Source organism: Neodiprion lecontei, chromosome 5, assembly GCF_021901455.1.
Source record: "Neodiprion lecontei isolate iyNeoLeco1 chromosome 5, iyNeoLeco1.1, whole genome shotgun sequence".
NCBI classification, from domain to species: Eukaryota; Metazoa; Arthropoda; class Insecta; order Hymenoptera; family Diprionidae; genus Neodiprion; species Neodiprion lecontei.
In genome coordinates this window covers 19,669,718-19,692,274 of record NC_060264.1, presented here as the reverse complement: position 1 = coordinate 19,692,274, position 22,557 = coordinate 19,669,718, and the positions used below count along the sequence as shown (strand labels likewise).

The 22,557-nt window shown below is 39.4% G+C and overlaps 1 protein-coding gene and 1 long non-coding RNA gene across 6 annotated transcripts in view; both read right to left on the bottom strand.

The window, feature by feature from the left end:
- Nucleotides 1–1,570: 1,570 nt before the first annotated feature.
- On the bottom strand, nucleotides 1,571–3,298 carry LOC124294548. Its single transcript, XR_006904428.1, has 2 exons — nucleotides 2,453–3,298; nucleotides 1,571–2,302 (listed from the first exon to the last, which is right to left on the bottom strand). It is a non-coding gene; the product is annotated as an uncharacterized LOC124294548 (long non-coding RNA).
- A 1,054-nt stretch (nucleotides 3,299–4,352) lies between these two features.
- The window catches only part of LOC107227049 (sphingomyelin phosphodiesterase), a 48,886-nt gene continuing 30,681 nt past the window's right edge, over nucleotides 4,353–22,557 (bottom strand). For 4 of the 5 annotated variants that reach the window (XM_046740226.1, XM_046740228.1, XM_046740229.1 and 1 more), the window contains exons 4-11: nucleotides 19,474–19,770; nucleotides 18,509–18,901; nucleotides 17,989–18,161; nucleotides 17,404–17,766; nucleotides 16,163–16,355; nucleotides 9,375–9,559; nucleotides 8,487–8,672; nucleotides 4,355–6,759 (exon numbers count right to left, since the gene is read on the bottom strand). In XM_046740226.1, coding sequence (XP_046596182.1) covers nucleotides 6,690–6,759; nucleotides 8,487–8,672; nucleotides 9,375–9,559; nucleotides 16,163–16,355; nucleotides 17,404–17,766; nucleotides 17,989–18,161; nucleotides 18,509–18,901; nucleotides 19,474–19,770 — 1,860 coding nt within the window. In that variant the 3' untranslated portion in view covers nucleotides 4,355–6,689. Of the gene's footprint in view, nucleotides 6,760–6,870; nucleotides 6,987–8,486; nucleotides 8,673–9,374; nucleotides 9,560–16,162; nucleotides 16,356–17,403; nucleotides 17,767–17,988; nucleotides 18,162–18,508; nucleotides 18,902–19,473; nucleotides 19,771–22,557 lie in introns of all 5 variants that reach the window. The other variant, XR_006904427.1, reaches the window with a different exon arrangement.

Here is a 22,557-nt window from a genome sequence, read left to right as displayed (position 1 = left end):
AGTTATATTAGAATCGCGTTCATTTTCGGTGATTATGATTCAACTAAATCCATAGATTTCATTGATAATTAATTATGTAAAAAATGATTGTGCAGTTTTCATGTCGGGACAAATTTACCATCACGTATTTTTTACACCAAACTTGATCAATCGAGAATTTAAATAAACAATCGAGCAGTCAAGAATCGATTTTAACGTGAATGTATTATTTTTCAAGATTAAACGTACAAACAAACGTTTCCGTTGTATTCGGCGAAGAAAAGAATCGAAATTTGTCTATTGTATGAGAACCGTCGTTCTGCCCACCTCGCGACTTTGACTATCGATATCTCCCAGCTAATCGATAAAATTGTAAAAGTAAAGGCGTTTGCAGTTCACCCGGTGGTGGCACGACAGGAAAAAGTTTACGCGGTATGATTTTGAACAGCATAAGAACCGTGATCGGTGTTACAAAGTTATTCACGGCGCCATGTTTGTTTCCATGTTGAAATTGACCTCGGTGTGCGTAATAGGGCCAACCAAGAAGCGATCAATTTGTAAGAACAATAATTAGCGATAGACAGTGATAAAAAGAAAAAAAAAAAAAAAAAAACATGAATCCTGAAACAATATAAAATGAAAGTAGTATACCGAGGATTAATCTATAAAACAAACGCTTTTAAATATTATTCGCAAAAGCGATTGAAAGTACGAGTATATAACACATCCATATTATGCATATTATATATATGATATAGGTGTATTATAAATATAAATATACAATTGTATACATATATACACACATATAGATGTGTATATATGTATAATAAGAGCGGGTAAAATAAGTTATAAGAGAGAAATCCTTAATATAATTATAAAATAGATTCCAAAAAATGGATAACACATGAATTGAATATTTTTAGTTTATACGCTTAGGCAATTGTCGTCATCGCATTGTATTGCATATAGATATCGGTGTAGGTATCTCGCGTGAAAATGTAAACTATAAAGAAAACTCCATAATTTCTGTTTAAATGTAATTCCACGAAACGGTTTCACGAGAATCTATGATTATATGAAGTTTTCTCCCGTTCACGTTATCACGTGAATACACCCGTATTTATATGGTCATTATTGCTGTATTATACAGTTAATTGTTATACATACAGTATTGACAATGAATCAAATGATCTTGAATATTCACAAATCGCAACAATTGCTACGTAGGAAAGGTTTAATTTCTTTCGATGATCTACGCTGTGTAACTCGATTTATCGTTGAATATAATTTATTATCCTATATTGTAATACTATACTAATTACTTACGCTTCTCTCATTGTTGTATATAAGTAATAATAATGAACACAAATCTTATTATACTTGTAATTTGCGAGTGATCGGTTGTTATATTTGTAGCAACTGCAACAAATACAATAATAATAATAACAATAACAATAACAATCGAAAGCTATTATGAATAATAATGATAATATAAAGTCACTATGAGTGATGTTCATACGGTATCATTAAAATATATGTATATATTTACACACACACACATATATATATATATATATATTTCAATATAAAAATTTCAATATTAACCTAAATTTAACTTATAACTGTGTGATAGCATTGCCAACGGAGTATAAAAAACAGTAGACAAAAAAAAAGACATGGGATCCAAACGAGAGCTTTTTGCATCGTCTAATTATAAAATACAGTCAAATTTTCAATTATGAAACGTTCGGAAAACCGAATTCAATGCAACCCATTATATTACGTATTACACAATATCCACGCATACGTTATTATATTACAATACGTTATTGTATTGTAAAATGTCAGTTTCATTTTGTTAAAATTATTATTATTATTATTATTATTATTATTATTATTATTATTATAATAAAAGTAATCGCCCTTCTCTCATTGCCAGCTGTGGACATATATTTGAATAGCTCACATTTCAAGCGTCTAGCGATATTGAAATAAGTATATAAAGTTTATTGTCGGTGTATTAGAATTACAATTATTGACTAATCGAAAGAATCTGAATAAATATGAAAATCTTGAACTTCTTTTACTTCGCATGAGTCCCTTTTTCCTTTGCAAATACACATCATCGAACTTACTGATAATTTTACATCAGTATTATCTAAGAACTGTTCTAATGTGATAAAATCAAGCTTAAGAGTAGGAATTCTCGACCTCGTATATAATCTATTATTGAATCTTGGTGATCGGTCAATTATGTAAACGTATTTTTTGTTAACGTTTCGGCCCGGATATGGGCCCTCCTCAGAACGATTTATTTATTCAACTGTCAAGAACATCAAAAATTTTTTATAAGAAAAGTACAATCAGACATTAAATACAGTAGATGTAATACTCTTAGGGCTATTATATATTATAGGTTAATGAGTACAATATTGATTAATTGAAAAAAAGATAGACTTAGAGAGTTATTTACCTTTTTATAGTAAGCGGACTAAGATACAGTCGAATTCATAATTTACAATTTGTGGAGACACTGTTCTTTGAATAACGGTAGTCAATGTCGGCTCCTCTGGTTGTTTAACGTGTAGGAGTTACAAGTTGGAGGTCATTAATTAAAAAGATTAAAAAACTATGTATCTTCACAGTCTATATGTCACTGTATTAAAAGGTTTTAAAGAAGTTTTTTTTAGCAGTAAAATTAGTTTGCACAATGTCCGAGAAAGTGGAGCTGGGATCTTTATGACTATGTTCTCCATGTCTAACAAAAATTTATTTTCTTGGTTGAACCGATTGGTTCAACTGGTGAATAACGACTGACGGGAGAAACAATTATGATCCAGTGTGAAGGTGAACCAAATATAAACATACATACGAAAAAGCAGAAAAAAAAATCAAAAAAAATTATGTAAAAAAACTGTGCTATGGGGACACTAATTTTATGTGTCTAGTTAAGGTTAAACAATATGTGGTGTGTGGGCGGAGATTAGCGGTTTGTAAATATTACTTAAATGTTCAACGTCTTGTCTAAGATTAACGGAATTAGTGTGTCCTACAATATTGCACATTTCTAGTAACAGCCTTTTATAATAATTGGGTTCTTCGCAGAGGATGTTTGTATTGTCGTAGCTAAAAGTATGTTGTTTATTGGTCATATGTTTCGTTAGAGCAGTGTGACGTTCTTCAATCTCATGTACATTGCGTTGATGTTCTTTGATTCTGGTGTTTAGATGGCGGCCAGTTTGTCCGATATAAACTTGGTTGCAATCATTGCAAGGTATTTTATACACAACATTGGATCGTTTGCCCTTGGGGATCCTATCTTTTCCAGTGTCAAAGACTATTTGTAAGTCTTTTGAATTTTTTCCCACAAACTTGACATTATGTTTGGTAAATAGACGGTTCAATGACTCAAAGAGACCAGATACATATGGGATGGGACATCTACTGTATTTAATGTCTGATTGCACTTTTCTTGTAAAAAATTTTTGTTGTTCTTGACAGTTAAATAAATAAATCGTTCTGAGGAGGGTCCATATCCGGGCCGAAACGTTAACAAAAAATACGTTTACATAATTGACCGATCACCAAGATTCAATAATAGATAAAATCAAGCTCTCGCCGAAAATGGAGATCGTATCTTCTCGCAATTAAATTAATTCTTCGATGCACTATATCAACGTGATTTTGCGAGAGAAATCGATCGCGCGCAGTCCGAATACGCGGCGAGTAACGGACCAAGAGTTGAAGCAGTAAAATGAAAAATTTCGCGTGTAATTCCTCTGTTGTCGGTCCCACGCTCTTTTTGATGTCATTTCCGGATTCCCGAGCGTCCAATTAGTGGAAAAAGAGTCATGCAGAACGATTCTTAGACGAAAAGTTTCCGAGATATGAAAATTGCAAAAAAAGCAAGGCTAACTCCTTTGGATTTTTTCAGCCGAAAAGCTGAAAAGTTGTGATGTTTGTCAGATGTTTACGTGTGTGCATCCTCCAGTAAGTGAGTTCTAGATAAAACACTTTCAGTGGCTAATGAAGATCTTGTTGAGTGAAGTCAATCTTCGAGTGAATATTCGGAAAACATCCATATAGGTAAGTTTATACATAATTAAAACAATAATCCATACCGACACAAGAAGAGTAAACTAAGGACATTTTGAAACTACGCCCTTGTTAGAGACTAAATACGCTTAAACTGGTTAATACATTTTAATTACGCAGCGTATCGATGCATTTAGCACGCTCAGTGCGACATGTAAAATAAGAAATAAGAAATAGTCGAAGTGATTAAAGTTCTGGTTTGAAATCTTTATTCCAATTTTGTACAAGAAAAAAAAAAGTCAAATTTCGAATTTTATTTCATAATCACAAAAGAACAGTAAATTTCCTATATAAACCACCATGTTTGATATTTTATTGCAAATTTGTTTAATTCGAAAAACTGTTCGCGAAAAAGCCATACTTATATTAAGTCAATTCTTTAGAAGCCAATAACTTGACAACTATACCACACACAAAAAAAAAAAAAAAAAAATGGGTGTTGACATTCATACGAATGCGAATGAATTTTAGAACCTCGTATTTTTATTGTTGTAAAAGTATACGAATAAATCACTATACTCATCATTTTCAACTTATGAAAATAAAAACCCCGATGAAGATAAATAAATATCAAACCAGTAGAAATGATTCTCGTCGGTTGTCATGGAATTTTTTTTTATGTTGGTCAATATTTTATTCATATAAATTACTACACATAGGTTACTGATTATTGTAACTTTTTCAGTACATTTTTATATCGTCGTGTTCATCAGGACTTATACCATATAATTTTTCTCTTTGATCGTTGATAATTAATACATCGGTTGAAGTTTTTTTCTACCGTTTTTCGAACCTTTTTTTTACAATTTGCGCTTGCCGAATCACATCGAGTGACAGAAGCGAAACTAATCTTGATAAAACTAAAATTCAGCTAACGAGATACTCGTTAATTCCTTTTGTATCAATTGTTCGCGTATTCAAAGACCGAAATCTACGTATATATCTATATTATATATTTATATAAAATATATAGTAGGGTAGTCCTTAATAGGGTTGTTTTTGAATTTTTATACTCCCAGGGGCTTATTTCAAATTAATGGGAAAATATTCCCTGAAAATTTGAGCTTTCTATGTCAACTCTAAGATAGTCCGCTTTGTGATCGAATTATCTTATGGAAATAACATGCGATAAACTTTTTTTAACCAGTTTATATTGTATAGCAAGAGTAATAATGTTCAAAAAATCTATAACTGCAAGGTTTTAGTGGGCATTGGTGCTACTATCTGAAAAAAAAAATAAATAAACATAATAATTGCTGCAACTCTCAAAATCTGACTTTTTCTTTATTTCGAAGGTGTGCAATTCGTCTAAATTTCCTGGGTACGATGATGTGTATTTCGTTCCAGATAGTAGCACTAAAACCTTGCAGTTAAAATTTTTTTCAACAATATTACTGTAACAATGAAATAGACACTGAGAACAAAAATTATTTCCATAAGACACTTCGATCAGAAAGCGGACTATCTTAGAATTGATACAGAGAGCTCAAATTCTTGAGGAATTATTTTTTATTAATTCGAATATTTGTTTAAGCCCCTGGGAGCATAAAAATTTGAAAACTACCCCATTAAAGACCACGCTGATATGTATATATATGTATATAATATACACATTATTATTGTCTAACATACAACCTACTAATTGGTTATGTTTATTATTCATTTATATGTATGATGGCTGTGATAAAAAATTAACTGATACGCTTAAATACTATGTCAACTATACAACTAGTATATTGTATCCCTAAAACGTATAATTCGTTATATTTCTATCAGAAGTACTTCTACCATTAACTACATTTCGTAATATTTTTTACACATTACTTGTCATAATGATTTGAATTTTTTGTAATCCGCACCATATAACATATTTCATATTAATCGGCTATATGCCCATGTAGTTTATATGCACGGGAAACAATGAGCGAGGTCAGTTTTTCCGAATCTCTTTACGTTGTATGAATATAAAATTATTATCTTCATTGTTTTTTTATCATTCTTATCATTAATCAACTGAATTGCTACATTATATATTTTATACGTATAATATAATATCACTTATATATGTATATATATATATTTTTATTCTTTTCATTTATTCACAAGACAAGATCCAAGTTTTTTAATGTTTATAATACAAATATACTTAGCACATACCCATACGTGGAAATTAGAAAAATAATCATTCAATGATTTTTCGTAAAGACTTGTCACGTCGTACATAATGAATTGGTAAATTAATTTAATAATTGTTTTCTAGATTCCTTAACCCATTCCTTTCTCTTTATTCATCGTTTTCGCAACTTTTTTATTCCGTGTTCACATACAGTAAATGATTTTTTCACGCCAGCTGATCGGATTAAAAATTCGAATCAATTACACATATTATTTGATTTTCTTGAAATAACTATATTATCGTTATAAATACTATATCGCTACTAAATAATGTTGGACATTGTTTATTTCATATAAATTGACCGCAAAAAATTTTTTCACAACAAAAGGAAAGAGGAAAAGAGTTTTCCACGTAAAACAATCGAACAACATCTTTCAATAAATTACGTCGATGCCGGATGTATTGCAATTTATCGCTTGTCCAGATACTTTTGGTGATTTTAACCCAAGCCCAATACATACTTTGGTAAATTGTATGCGAATCTTGGAATCGCCATGACGACTGACATCCTGAAATGCGGAAAAACGAAATTATCATGAAGGTTTTTTTTTCAGTGGGGTTTGGATTGTAAATACATTCACTTATATATTTGCGTGTACAAATCTGTTTATAGTACTCACTTATTGTGATTACGTGCGTAGATATTGCGATGAGATATTCCTCTACCATCACCGTTAAATTTGGTGTGAAACGCATTGAATTTCCATCACCGGCTTAATTACGTTCATTATCGTATCTGTTAATTGTATGTACATTTTTTTTTCATTCGGCCCTATCCGAATTATTTTCTTGTACTTGAATATGTATATTCGGGTATATCAAATTTTTAATTTTACGCGTACGGTGAAGTTGAACAGAATGGAAATTTTTACCGAATGTTGGATATTTGCAAACTTCTGCAGTCGTGAAGTGAAGTGTTTAAATGATAAATTCCGTGTGTATTCTTCAACTCGTGAAGATTTCACCTCGCTCAAAGATTTTAAAAAAATTTCGAATGCTTCTCGGAATAATTTCGCGATCTAAAGGTGTGTGCAAGTTTTTGAAAAATAATTTATTATTACATTGATTGGAGCAGACATTAAAATTTTGTACAGTCATTTGTACGTAACTTTTTTATTTATAAAAATTTATTTCACTTGCAAATTATGCCATATTTTACGAAAGGACAAAATTCATGTGGCTAACAAAAAAGTGGTTAGTTTTACAAGGATAGAATTTCGAACAAAACTGAAACGGAATTAACGTCTGTATAATTGATTATTATTTGAGTATTTGAGTGTAGAACGCGTGACAATTGAATGATATATATATATATATAAAAGGTGTATAATGAGTTACTCTGTAAGGAAGAATCTAGGTTGAAGCATCATTACATCATTTAAGTCGTGAGTTATGTACAGCTCTTAACTATTTTAAAACCCGCCACCATATATTATATCATCCACCATAGTAAAGGCAGGATTTTTCTTTAGACAAAGTATGATACAGATCTTTGTCCACGTAGCACATTGCCACAAGAAACCCAGAATCGCAAAAAAATGTCTTCGCAATTTTATATTGTTTCCCAAACAGATTTATGACAAGTCTTTTCATGTATCAGTCTTTCTCCTCTTTTCGAAAGCCAACTTCTATTTTCTGCCGAAAGAAAGCCTGCAACTCACAATCAAACTTCAAGTTCTCGTTGATTTTATTTATTTATTTTTTCAATAACTCCAGTGACAGATGCTTTAATCTTGAAAATTGTCGGTTATTGAAACAAAGGCTAATAACTGGGTATAAAAGAAAGCGTTAATATCGACTAATGTATCTTATGTACAGTTGGAACATTTATATACTGTATGTATGTAGTGCATAGTGTACAATATCGTATTTTCAACAATTGCGAGCCGATAATCCAGGAATCAAATTTCAATTACTCTGCAATTTTATACTCGATGATTAAACTGATACATTTGCATTCTGATCGTCGGTGAATGGATTGCTAACAATATTGTCACATTATACAAGCTTAAAAACGATGATGAATAAAGTATTAATTATGAGTAGTATTAAAATGCAGTAAAAATTGTTTATACCGTATACCAACTACCCATAAAAATGGTTCTACAGTATAGTGATAAAAAAAGCTAGTAAGCTTGATGATTAAACAAGTCCATCTACCAGATGTTACACGTCTATTTCGTTAGTGATAACATCAGGAGCTTGGTAAGGTCCGAAGAACCAATCTGGTACGTACGACAAAGCTAAGCCATTGTAGATCCAGGCTCGCCATCCCGTTCTGGTTTCCCCGTCTATTCTCGACTCTAAGCTCTGGCAGAGTGCTTTTCTATCGTGGCTTCTACCGCTTCGCAAATCGCACAGCAGCCTTTTGCGGCATTCGTCGTTGCAGGCCGGCCTCACCGGTGAATTTTTGTAATAATGCCTGCGAAGATGGGCAATTTAGATTGTCACATATTCAAGCTTTCAAATTGTAGAACACTGATCAAGCACATTCATTAGATTTTAAAGGATTAAAAAATAAAACTGACAACTGCATTTTCAGGATTTATCTGGGCTTCAAAGTAAAACGAGATATTTTGCAATACTTCAAGGATTTTGAAGCGTTTCAAAGATTCTGCTTCCCGTGTGAGGGAGTAGCAATTCTTGCGGGGGGGGGGGGGGGGGGGTGGTTTAGATTACAGGAGATTTTATGGAGTGTCCAAAATTCCCATGGTTCTTGAAATTTTCATGGGGTTGTTCAAAGAAATTGGACGGAGATTCACGGGGTATTTCGATTTCTCATGGGGTTTCAAGAACTCTTGTGTGGAATTTATATGGGAATTCCGTGTGGTCAGACATTTCTGTGATCCGGGATTGTGGTGGATTTTCCATACGGTTTTGGTAATTTGAACGGGGTGTCAAGAATATCAATAGCAGGTTTTTACGAAAATGATAGGCTCACTATCATAATGATATATAGAAACGGTAACTGCATTGTTCAGTAGGAGGAAAAAAATTGAACCGATGCAGTAAAAATCATAGGCTCGAAAGAAACACGAATGTGAAAAAAAAAATATTCAATGTTATGCAAATGAACCTAATATACGTGTGATTGAATTTTTTTACATTTGAATTGTCCGCTTACTTGTAGTAAAGATCGAAGAGTGACGGTTCATTCGTCATTTTGTCTATCAGAGAGTCCCAGTCTCGGGGTAACAGGGATGCCATTTGGTACGCCTGTTTAGCTGTGTACATTTTCTGCCAAATTGGGTAGTCGTAAAGATTTGCTTCCTTCAAGTTCATCACCCAGGACTCGTGCTCTACTACCATCTGAAATTTAACATAGATCGAATCGAGAAACTTAGACAACGAAGTTGAATCAAAACATTGCGAATGGTGTTCACTTCAATACTTTTGTGCTCAAGTATTTCATTGTATTTTTGAAGAAAATTTTCTTTGAATTATTTTTCCTATCCTTTTTGCAAAAATTCAAAGAACGATTTTGTTTTGTTTAACACCAACTGTTCAGGAAAGTCTCAAGTGAAATTACCGCGGATGGGGGGAATTTAACCGGCGTGCTCGGTCGCTCGTCAACTCGGACGTTAGACCAGACTCGCCGGCCGGCTTGCTTCTCCCCCCTCCTTTTTTTTCTCTATTGTTCCGGCCTGCGTCGCCCTTGCCAATTCATTCGTCGACTAGCCTTCGCGGTCAGCGGTCTGTTTTTCTCTTGAGTCTTGTTATCAGCTTCGGTATCTCTCAAGTGAAGTGTTCGACCCGATCTACAAGCACGTTACGATTGCGCGAATATTCGCGCAATCTCGTGTCAACTTTCTGTTCGGCTTCGAATCGGCAACTTCTTCTTTCGTTCGGCTTTCTTCTGAGCGGTCAGCTCTTCGGTCATCTTCCGCGCAATCGATAAGTCTCGATTGCGTGTAAAACACGCGGCAACGCGCTGTGAGCGGTCAGCTCTTTGGTTATCTTCCGCGCAGTCGACAATCCTCGATTGCGTATATAAAACGCGGCAACGCGCTGTGAGCGGTCAGCTCTTCGGCCATCTTCCGCGCGATCGATACGCATGGTCTGCGTTTCACATATTCGTTTCTTTCCGGAAAATCTTCTACACTGACTATAACTCTAGTCAGCGCTTCAACAAATAAGGCTTATTGTTAGCTGATGTTTCAACGAGCTCTCGTCTTCATTTGGTAATGAACGGGTATTCAGGATTTTTCTTTGACCACGCACTTCTCCCAACTAATTCACCCTTCCCCAGATTTTTCGCGGTACAATTTTCAAACATGGTCCTTCGAGCCGGATATGTGGTGAATTAATTGTGAAATTTCACGGTGCGATTCCATTGTGCGCGGCTCCGAGAACATTTCGGGCAAGCGCGCTCTCTCTCGGTCTCCTCGTTCAACGCTACCCACGCGCCGCGCGGCGCTCAGAGCGCGCCATCTTGGTTTCAATCCCTCTATCGCATACAAGTGTGCCCCCGCCGCGCGCGCTCTCCCTCTCTCTCGGTCGCTTCGCCTCACGTCCCTGACGTGACGCGGAGAGCTTAGTGGGCGCCATTTCTTGTCGATCGGTCTCCTCTTTGTTGGAGATTCGCTTAACCGCACGAAGCTTACGTGGCCTCTCTCCCTCCCTCATTCGGGCATTACTCGTTCTCTGTTCCGTTCGTGTGACCCTCTGGCTGCTCTCGGCTTTCATGCACTGATTTTGTTTGGGTTTTTTTGGTTTGTTTTCTTGTCAATCGATCTCGTCTTTGTTCGGACCTTCGTTTAACCGCGCGAGGCATACGTGGTCTCTCTCCCTCCCTCATTCGGGCATTACTCGTTCTCTGTTCAACTAGTGTGACACTCGGGCTGCTCCCGGCTTTCATGCAAGTGTTCGCATTTTCGACTTGCTTATTCACGCAACAGTTTCCCGGTGGTCTCTCAGAGCTACGTTGAACTCCAGTGACTCTTTATTCTTCCCTTTTTTGCGTTTCTGATACCAGCGCAACCTTAATTCCGTGACATTTCGGGTTCGGTCTCAATTACGACTTTGTGACTCTCTCCGGCAAGTCTCGAATTACGTTCGTCATATCTCTCGTCGCGGTCCGTGCTTCGGCCACTCTGGACATATTCGGGACTTTTCGCGATATTTTTCGAGCTCTGTTCTCGTGATTCTATCCAATCAACTTCGAGTGATTTTGTTTGGTTTTTTTCGGCGTCGAGTCTCGTCTCACTAATACTTTGCGATTCTCCTTCGATTCTCTCGTTTGTTTCGGGCCAATTCTTCGTTATCATGGCAGCCACCGCGGCTAAGGTTGAGCAGCGCATCACCGGACTCTTCAGCACTCTCGAGTGCATTAAATGTGTCTCCGACCATAGCGACACCTTCTCTCCTCAATCGATCTCTCGGCCGTTAGCCAACACGCGTCTCGAGCTTTCGGAAAAGAATTGGGAACGTTTTCAAGCGGAACACGCTCTTCTCCTCGAAACGAAGTGCGAAAACTTGGCCACCCACGATTATTTCACGTCCAATCTTCCGGCTACCTGTCAACAAGTTTACGAAAAAGCGAAGGTTGCCTTGATCATTGTCAAGGAACATTACGACCGCGTCGAACCAACCGGTACTATTCTCGCGGACGTCTCAGTTTCGGTCTCTTCAGCCTCCCTTCGTCGATCACTTCCGGACATCCAACTTCCGACTTTCGAGGGTGAATTTCACGATTGGCGGCCATTCCACGACCTTTTCGTTTCAATGGTCGGCCAAAACACGGATATCACGGCCGTGGAAAAAATGCACTATCTGAAAACTTCGCTTCACGGTGATGCGGCTCAGCTCATTGGCAATCTCCCGGTCTCTTCTGATTCGTTCTCCACGGCGTGGGAACTACTCGTCGCTCGCTACGAAAACAAGCGGCTCGTCATTTCTGCTCAACTCGATCGGTTTTTCGCAATCAAAGGCATCGCTTCACGCCCCGCAAAGGACATTAACACCCTCATCAATACCACCATGGAAGTGTTAAATGCTCTCCTAGCACTAGAAGTTCCTGTTAAATCGTGGGATATTATTCTCGTGCACTCTCTCGTGTCTCGTCTCGATTATCACCTCCGTGAGCAGTGGAAGGTCAAACTTGGCGCTTCAACCTCTCCCGCCACCATGCAGACGCTTCACGAATTTCTCGTTTCTCGCGCACGAGCGTTTAAGAGCATCGGTTCGAGCTCCTCGGGGAAACCTTCAACTAGGTGAGCCTCTTCCGCTACCTACTCGGTCTCTTCGGCGATCAAAACTTCGAAGTCATCGGCTCGCGCTTACGTTGCTTCCACGCCAAGCACCTCCGACTCCCTTCCTGCGGTAAAGTCTGCCATGCAATGCTGCCACCTCTGTTCCGGTAACCATTACATCGGCTCCTGCTCACAGTTTCGGAGCAAAAGCCCGCAAGAACGACGCGAGATCGTCATCGAGAAGCGGCTTTGTTTCAATTGCCTCGGGCCTCATTCAGCGGTTAACTGCCGTATCACGGGTCGGTGCTTCGAGTACCAAAATAAACATCATACTCTGATACATATTCCGGTGTCTTCAAACGTGGCTTCAATTTCAACCAGGCCACCTTCGCCTACTCCGAGTTACGTAACGGCCACTTCCACTCCAGCCGAGCAGTCACAATGACTATCACGTGACAACCCTAGCGGCAACTCTTCTACACTGCACGGAAGCACTTCACCTAGTCCTCTTCATGCTACCGAGTTAACTTCGACGGCCCTCTCGTCGGTAGGCGCTCGATCACCGGTCTCTTCACTTCTCACAAACGCAAGTCGGCCTTCAGTCTTATTCAATCGGCCTACTTTGTTGCGGAACTTTGAATCATTGCAAGCGGAGCGTCTCTGCCAAGAAGCAACTCATTGGCCGCCCTCACACCCTTCCTCGATCAATTCGGAACTCTTCGGGTTGGCGGGCGTCTGAAACATTCGCAGCTCGATCCGGAAACTCGGCATCCTCCTATCTTGCCTCGACATTCTGTCTTCACCACCTTGGTTGTTTCAGACGCTCACTTCAAGACTCTTCACGGCGGTACTCAAGTTACATTGGCATATCTCCGTCGATCGTACTGGATCCTCGGTGGTCGATCCCCCATTTGGTCGCACATTCTTCACTGTGTTACTTGCGCACGGTTTCGCGGGCCCCACGCTCAGCAACTCATGGGACAGCTTTCTTCTTCGCGAGTCACTCCGTCACGAGCCTTTCTTCATACTGGCATCGATTACGCTGGACCCTTCACGATCAAAACATGGCGTGGACGAGCGGCGAAAACGTACAACGGCTATCTCGCAGTTTTCGTCTGCTTCTCGACTTCCGCTGTGCACCTCGAACTCGTGAAAGACTATACTTCGGAAGCCTTTATCGCGGCATACCGGCGGTTTTCGGGACGTCGGGGGCTCTGCCACACTCTTTATAGCAATTGTGGAACTAACTTCATCGGGGCAGAGGCATGTCTTCAGGTACTCTTCAAGGCGGGTTCAGTAGAACTCAACGATACCATGGCGGCACTAACCAACTTCGGGACAAAGTGGTCAATCAATCCACCATCGGCTCCTCATATGAGCGAAGAATTTACGACTCTTCTTGCGCAAGTCGAAGCTGTCCTCAATTCACGACCACTTTGCCCTTTGTCGGACGATTCAGAGGACACACTCGCTCTCACTCCTGGTTACTTACTCATCGGCGAGGCGCTCAATACCGTGCCGGAAGCATCTCTCGCTTCAATTTCGGAATCTCGGCTCTCTCGTTGGCAATTACTTCACTCCAAACTCGAGCACTTCTGGAAGAGATGGTCTTATGAGTACTTCCATCGAAATCTTTCAATCTCTAAATGGCATCATCTTTCGCACGAGCTTCAAGTGGGCTCACTCGTGCTCATCACGGACGAAAGACTTCCACCTTCACGATAGCCTCTCGCTAGAGTGGTTACGCTTCACCCTGGTGCCGACGGCCTTACTCGGGTCGTCACTCTTCGGACTTCGACTTCTACTTTCGCCCGGCCAATTTCGAAACTCAGCGTTCTTCCAACTTCCGTTGGCGAAGGCGGGGAGTATGTTCAGGAAAGTCTCAAGTGAAATTACCGCGGAGGGGGGGAATTTAACCGGCGTGCTCGGTCGCTCGTCAACTCGGACGTTAGACCAGACTCGTCGGCCGGCTTGCTTCTCCCCCATCTTTTTTTTTCTCTATTGTTCCGGCCTGCGTCGCCCTTGCCAATTAATTCGTCGACTAGCCTTCGCGGTCAGCGGTCTGTTTTTCTCTTGAGTCTTGTTCTCAGCTTCGGTATCTCTCAAGTGAAGTGTTCGACCCGATCTACAAGCGCCTTACGATCACGCGAATATTCGCGCAATCTCGTGTCAACTTTCTGTTCGGCTTCGAATCTGCAACTTCTTCTTTCGTTCGGCTTTCTTCTGAGCGGTCAGCTCTTCGGCCATCTTCCGCGCGATCGATACGCATTGTCTGCGTTTCACATATTCGTTTCTTTCCGGAAAATCTTCTACAGTGACTATAACTCTAGTCAGCGCTTCAACAAATAAGGCTTAGCTGATGTTTCAACGAGCTCTCGTCTTCATTTGGCAATGAACGGGTGTTCAGGATTTTTCTTTGACCACGCACCTCTCCCAACTAATTCACCCTTCCCCAGATTTTCCGCGGTACAATTTCCACACACCAACTGTCCCCGCGATATTTTGATGTGATCTTGTAGAAGTGAAACTGGATTTGCTGCTTTTGTAAGATGGTAAATGGTGCTGTTTAGTTGTTATTATTTAACTATTATAATTGTTTCCATTCAAATTAATATGTTCCAATTACTATTACTTGATTATTAGCGTTTCAGTTTTAGTTATTGTCATTGCTTTGTCTCGAATATCGGATTTCATTTGTTGTCATATGAAAATAAAAATTAAATTCAAGTTATGAAAATGATGCGTAAGGCATTTGTACTTGAGTTTTCGGTATTGATGTTTTCCTTTGGTGGAAATAATTCGATATGTAGAAACGTGAACTGATTGATCGTCACGACCTGATTTTCACAAAACAAGCAATCAATAAATTCCGATCGCGGTATCGCAGGAAATCTGTTGCGCGCAGAAGGTCTTGTTCAGAATTTGTTTGCCTTTCCGAATGAAATGTCCCTGGGTGAGAGTTTTAAAATTGTTTTATTCTGAGAGAACGATCAATCATAAATGCGATAAGCTTCGGACGATGTGGTTTTTCATTGAGAATGAAAATTTGTGAATGGTTGCGCAGGAATAATAAAATAATATTTGACTGCGAAGAATATGAATCTCTCTCTCTCGTCGCCTAGAAATCTCGAAAGGTACGGGGAGACATGGGACCCCTAAACTGATAAGCCATACGGCCCAGGGCGTCCTTTGGAATAGCCCTGGGTGTGCGTTAGATCTCTCACGGAAGTTGCTTCCGAGATTTGTTGGATCATTCACTCGTGCACAGGTAAACCGTGTGTTAATCTGAGGCCGATTTTGGAGTCGCGAGCATGGGAATGAGAGAGAGAGAGAGAGAGAGAGAGAGAGATTCTCGGGATGTCGAGCATTATCAGTTGCGTGCGCACCCCTCCCCTCTCCGCGCTTGGCGATGGAAGGGGGGGGGAGGGGGTTCTGACCGTATAAATTATCGCGCTGGAGCCAGAGCGTCTGTATACAGAGAACTTCGGTACTAAATGTATCGCGACGATAAACGAATTTAGAGACGAACCTTTCCTTGTTTTACATATAACCTCTTTCCTTAACCTAACCCGAACAGTAAATAACAACTTCATCCGTGTGATTGATTTTTCAAGGTCCTCTTGTACTTAATGGAATGTTTATATTATTTGAATTCGTCATTTATTCAGGAGAACTTCAAGAAGTAAAATTCTATGAAACCTCAAGTGGTTTTCTCGCTCACCCTGGTAGTTTTAGCGTGATCCCCGTCGACGTAGTATATCCGGTACCCCGGATTGAGATCGATGTATGGGGAGACAGACGGCCCGACGTAAGCTATTCCTAGAGCTCTACCGAGATCCGTCGTGTCGTAGAATAGTTGAAACTCGTCGTAGTGAGTATGGCCGAAAAATTGAGCCGTGATCGTTGATTCGTAACTGGAATTGGTTAAATCAATGGAGTTATAAGCAATTAACCGACTGCAGGAATACGCAATTCGCAAAATTCTTACAGATTCATCGAATCCTTTGTCAAAAATTTACGACATCTTGAAATATTTCGTTGGATCAGCATTCAGAAAAATTCACAGTCATTGTCAATGGTAAAATAATAATTGGTATATACAAGATCTCTGAAATTCTTATTCGTTTCTGTAGATATTATTCAAAATTTCACCCGATTTCTAATGTCAATTGCAAAGATGTGAGCAATTCTAATTACGTATCTCTGAGAACTTTCTAAGTAATAGTTTCTCCGAATTAGATGAGATTGGTGAAAATTTGATTACTTTATTCGTAATTTTCACTTAAGAATTGGCGTTGATCGTTTCTCATTTGATGAATGGAATAGGAGTTGACTTGTTGGAAATGGGTGGAAAGTATTCTTGATGAGAGATGGGTTAGAAGTACATTTGACGGAAGACGAAACAGAAGAGGGGTTCTCCACCAAGTCGACTACCTTTTCTTATCCTCTTAGATCTGTCCCGTAATTGGATATATACTAGTAATACTTAAAGGTACTCTCTGTGAATTTTTTAGATTTTTTAATTTACTCGTTTCGGCAATGGTGTTTTTTTTTTAACCCGTATATCATGGAAGAGGCCGAGTTGGTGGAGAATGCCTCAGAGGTGAGTTTTATATAACGAGTGTGAACCTAGGAAAGGGCCGAGAATTCAGAACAATGGGGAATAGAATAACAAGTGGCGTGAGGCTGGATGGAAATAGGAGGTCAAGATGAAGACTATTACGTTACTATATGGAATGTCCAAGAGTTAGCAAGTAGAGGCAATAGGTGGTCGAAGAAGATGAGGAAGACGTGTGGCGGTACGCCGGGCGTAACAAATGGAGTAAGTATAGTGCATTTTGATAATAAAAACTTGAAAAACTGTAGCAAATGAGGCAATTCCAACTTTCCAAAACCTCATTATACAGGAAAAAATTTCCAATTAGTCTTGGGACAGCATGAAAATGCGTAAATTGCACTCACCGATTAATGATGTGGTAATAATTCCTGGACCAGACTTTAAGGCAGTCGGAATGTCCCGGCGGAATGTGGCCGATGATGTGCACCTTTTCTCCGTTAATTTCCGCCCCTTGAAGTTCGTAAATCAGCCACTGGAGTTCGCTGACTGGGTCCGTGCTGTTTATCAACAGCCACCAATTCTTGTTGTTGCAATAGTTCATGTTGACCGATAGAATTCTGAAACCCGGTCTGACCAATACAGAGTAAAATGCTCCACGACGAACCGTGTGCGATACTCCAGCTGGCAGCCATCTTCTCCATTCCTTATCCAGCTCGTCGTACAGCCATGATATGCTGTTCTCTTCCGGAACGAATGGCGGGGGAAAACTGAAGAGAATTGTACAAGATTTTTAGGCAACCTCGACAAACTTTGTACCAACAAGATTATTTCGTTATTTCGTTGACTTTCAAGGTATTTTTAAGGACCTTGTATGGTTTCAAAACAATTTCACGGTATTTGAGAGGTAAGAAATTTCGATGGTTTTTCAAAGTCTTGCAACATCTTGTTTTACTATTTCGAAATGTTTAACGTTATTTAAATTGTGTAACCTGTTGACTGGAGCACTTTCGTGATTACCAAGCGCAGGGAATATCGGCACTCCAGGAAACATTTCTACCATTTGCGACACAGTGTCACGTAGAATTTTCAGATTTTCTTCCCTTGTTTGGTTCCATACGTCGTGAGGCGGCAGGTCTCCCGTCCACAATATGTAGTCTATGTCCTGTGGGTCATAACGACAAAGAACGGTTCTTCAGTTGATAGACGTAGAGAGCGGTGAAGAGACGAAAAAAGTAAATCCAGATAAATTCATATGGCTTGAAGTGACTCGAAGTGACCTCAAGTAGCTGCATGACTACCAGAAGCTTGTTCAAAAGACCTAATGTGACTAGAAGTCGATTCAATTGATATCGTGACGAGTACATCTGCAGACTTTAAATATGGAATAAGGGTTGAATGAGAAACTGCTGGTATTAAACCTGCCAAAATAAACCCCCGCAAGTTGCACTGCACTCTCAAAAAGCCTCTGCATCTTTGTCACAATAATTGAAAATCAGGAAGTAAATTTACCGAGTGAGTTTCCGTAATGTGTTTCAGCATATGATCGACAGTCCTCTTGGGAGTATCGCACTTCCTGTAATCGCCCCATCTTCCTGCGGCTCCGGAAGCGGTAAGAGGCGCTCCATTGGTCAGACGACAGCACAACGGCTCGTTGCAGTCAGCATTTGCACCCTCCTGGTAATAGGGGTCGTAATGAGTATCCGATATGTGAAGGACCTTGAAGGTCGGTGCTCCTTCCGTTGGAGGGATCGGTGGTTGGATTGGCGGCTTGTTCACCGGGGGAAAAGCCACTTCCCATTCGTGTTGAGGGTTGTATGCGTCATCGCAGGCGTCCCCAATCACAAAACTGCATATCTGGGAAGGGCCCAAGCTGATTTGCTTCAGAACGTAGATCACTTCGCCCTGATGGTGAAATTCGGGTTTGAGAAGGTCTGACAATGCATTAAAAGTACCAAGAATTTTCGTAACAAATTTCACGGAAGAAATTTAACGTTCAATATTTCAGGAAAAGTTTTATCACATTGGGCAGTCTTCGTTTTCATTCTTTGGCAAAAAAGGATTTAAGTATAAATCAATTGTCGAAGGTTTTGGAAAACTAGGTATAATCGATATTTTGTGAAATACTCGGACTATCGTATCGTGCTTTAATATTTATGTAGGTATTTTGTTGTACCATTTGAATGCTCTTAGATGGTATTTTTTATCCAACAACTGAAAAGTTTTCACTAACGGTACTTTGACAGAGTTCGCGTTAGTGAATTTCAGATGATATTCTCACTCATTTCATATGGCAACCTGTAGAAACTTTTTCCACCGTTTTTAAAAATCATACTTAATATACTTGGAATCTATAAGTAATAACCTTATATTTTTTATCAGTCACTATCGCTTTCCAATTGCAAAAATGCTCTATAGATGGAATTTTGCGTGAGGAAAAACCGAATTAAGTGATTGAATAATCAGAAAGTACTCACTCCGAACAGCAGCGTGACGCCTTGGCAGACTCGAGCGCTTTGAATTTTGAGGGAAATGCAAAACTGGTAAATGCTAGCCATGATCTCCTCGTCAGTTTTTCCGCTCTTGATGTAGTGCTGCAGGAGGCCGGCGCCGACCTTGCAGGCAGTACAGGAGACCTTTGACATCACCGAGGTCTCCACCTCCATCATGACTTTTCGAAGATCCAGTAGCTTCAGTGCCTTGTCGACGAAACCAGATAGGTGGCCATTTTTTTGCGAAGACTCCAGATCCCAAAGTGTTCTCGAATAGTTCAGCTAATTGACGGGTTGAAGATGACCGAAAAAACAGAAAATGAGATCGTGAAACGAAGTTCAAAACATTTCTTACATTAGTAAAGAGCGTATCTTTTTATAGGGTATTTATTTGATCACAGTAAAGTCATTTTGCTAAGAAAACCGTAATCTTGCTGTAAGGCAATTTCGCAATACTGACAATCTGGTTTGCAATTAATCAATTAAAACGATTTTTCTATTATTTTCACCTACTTCTACAGCCAAGCTGTTCATTTTTACAGCAAAAAGATCATTTCAAAATTGTGCTAGATGTCGCTAGCGTTGTGACCGAGCCGCATGGAGGGGAGTAATCGCTGCTGAATCAAAGACGAGACTTTTAATGGTTTATGTTTGATGTGTACCTTATCATTTATTTATTTACATGTATACAAAAGGTTTAGTCATGATTTGGTTTCCATGAAATAGCAGGTTTAGCGGTGGTCCACTGTATTAGCGGTGGAGGAGGCAGCTGAGACGAGCAGTTGTGATGCCTTCAGAGGTGATAGCAGTGATGGAGTGCTGCGATTATACCGTGGCGAGGTGAGCCTAGCTCTTCTTACGTCCCAGAGTGACAGCAGCACGCTGAGTCGCCTTGTGAGAGGCCTTGGCGAGGAGTCGATCTGCTGCAGAACCCAGTGAGCTGGTGGATAGTGGTACAGGTCCTTTGGACTACGCATGCAGGAGCCAGGGTAGAGGTCTCGATGATGCAGTTGATCAAAACCTCCTTCTGATATCACAGCGTAGCTGTAGGACTGATTTGCTAGCCGTATCACGTGATGAGATCGTTGGTTTCATATCCCAGCCGCGGCTCAAATTCGACAGCGGGAAACTTGGCAAACCGATTGCGGGACGCGCGCGTGGCTGCGTGGGTGGCGTTAGCGGCGCGAGCGACTGGAAAGTGGACTCAGGAGCGAACACATGAGTTTGCGGGTCTGCGCGTTGGTCAGCGCCGAAGTTAGTGGTGTTTCACAAGTTGGTCGTGAACAAAATGTTTATTGGGCCCAATAATCATACGAATTAACCTCTACATTTTGAGATTTTTAAAATTGAATCCAACTTGGCGAATAGAGTGTTAGGCCATTTATATAACAGTTGGAAAATAATCAGATTCACGTTTAACTGGGCTTGTGTAATTTCAATCAATGCTTTTAAAAGACCATCTTCAAAACCTAATAGCCTTTGATTTTTAGAAAAATCGATGAAGTGTCTTCCAAGTTGCGTTTATGGCGAATTTCTGTAGGTTTCTCAGATCCAACCTAGCCCTGAAAACTCTCAGTTCCTAGACTGTCGTAGACGGTGAACTCAGAGCACAAACTACTCTACCATCATTTTGTTGCGCGTGACATGGTTCTTGATGGCTAACAATTAATGAAAATTGTTTTACAGCCGAATTATAATCGCAAGTGAGCAAACGGCGGCCATATTGGTTTCAACGCGTTCGTCGGAATATTCTTCAGACGGGCTTGCATGGATTTGATTCATCTTGAAGTTGATCCGTGATATTATGCACTCAATCATTTGAAAATTTTGAATTATTGGGTTCAGATAAGTGAGGTTAATTTTAGATTCGTATGTATAAGAATATACTTTTTTCTCCTCGATAAACGAGAGAGCCAATTTGTCGGAACGCGAATATATTTCTTCCGAGTTACGTGAAAAGTCCGGATAATTTACTCTTGAATTTACTTCCAGCCAATGTGTATCGAAATTGCAACGCATACAGTGCGGTACTTGCTGCGCATTTAATGGGCGATCAGGCAGAGTTGTTAATGCGGCATTTACGCATGGACTGGTTCACTATACATAGTCGTGGAGAAAGTATATTTTGATACCAAAAGTGAGAGTGCCTGTATGATCTTGTGCAGGAGTAAAAAAAAAGAGCAACGGAAGTAAGGAAGGAACCTTTACATAGATATATATGCATACGCTCGCGTTACACAGCAGCATCTGTCATACGTGAAAGTTGATTTGTTCAAAGCATCGCAGACAGCTTTCTTTTCTCTTCCTCTTACTCTTCGTCTCTAATTTTCGATGAGATTATTTCCATTTTCATTGCAGTGCTGCACAACATAATAATACACCACTTTTCTCATGACTCATCATTTCTACTACTGGAAAATTTTCACGTCAGATTCATTCGTTCAATATTGCGCACTGTAACGGAAATACGAAGTATCTAGAAACGGGTTTCCGGTATGTATTGCAAGGAATCACGGCACAGAACTCACGATTAGTTAATGATTCCGGAATATTGAAAGCCCCGTCGTCTATTAAATTTATTAAATTTTATTACGGAATAATTTTTGTATTTTCTAACCGACGTTTGATCCATATAAATAAAAATTAGATCAATTTTCATTTTAGGTATTCGCATAGTTTTTGATATATGTATAAAATACAAATAATTAATATATAATCACGTTTTTGCGTGGCGAATATTTCAAATACTTGCAGTTCTGTGTTCGTTATATTAATAAGGGCGCATGTCGTCGCATGTTTGTACACATAATCCGTTTTACGAGAAACTTTAATACATATCTTGTTTAAGCTTGCTTTTACCGGGCCTAAATGTGGTAATAAGCCACTCTGGTGCCTACAGATAGGTGACTGGAGTTACAATTTACCATGTCAGGAATGAAATTGAAACGCCAAGTTGTCTATCTGTAGATGCCGAAATGGCTTGCATCCACGTTTAGGCCCGGTACAACAGTTCGTGCAATCCCCGGTTGACATTCCGAAGACTTTATCGGTATTTGTTATACTAAACAA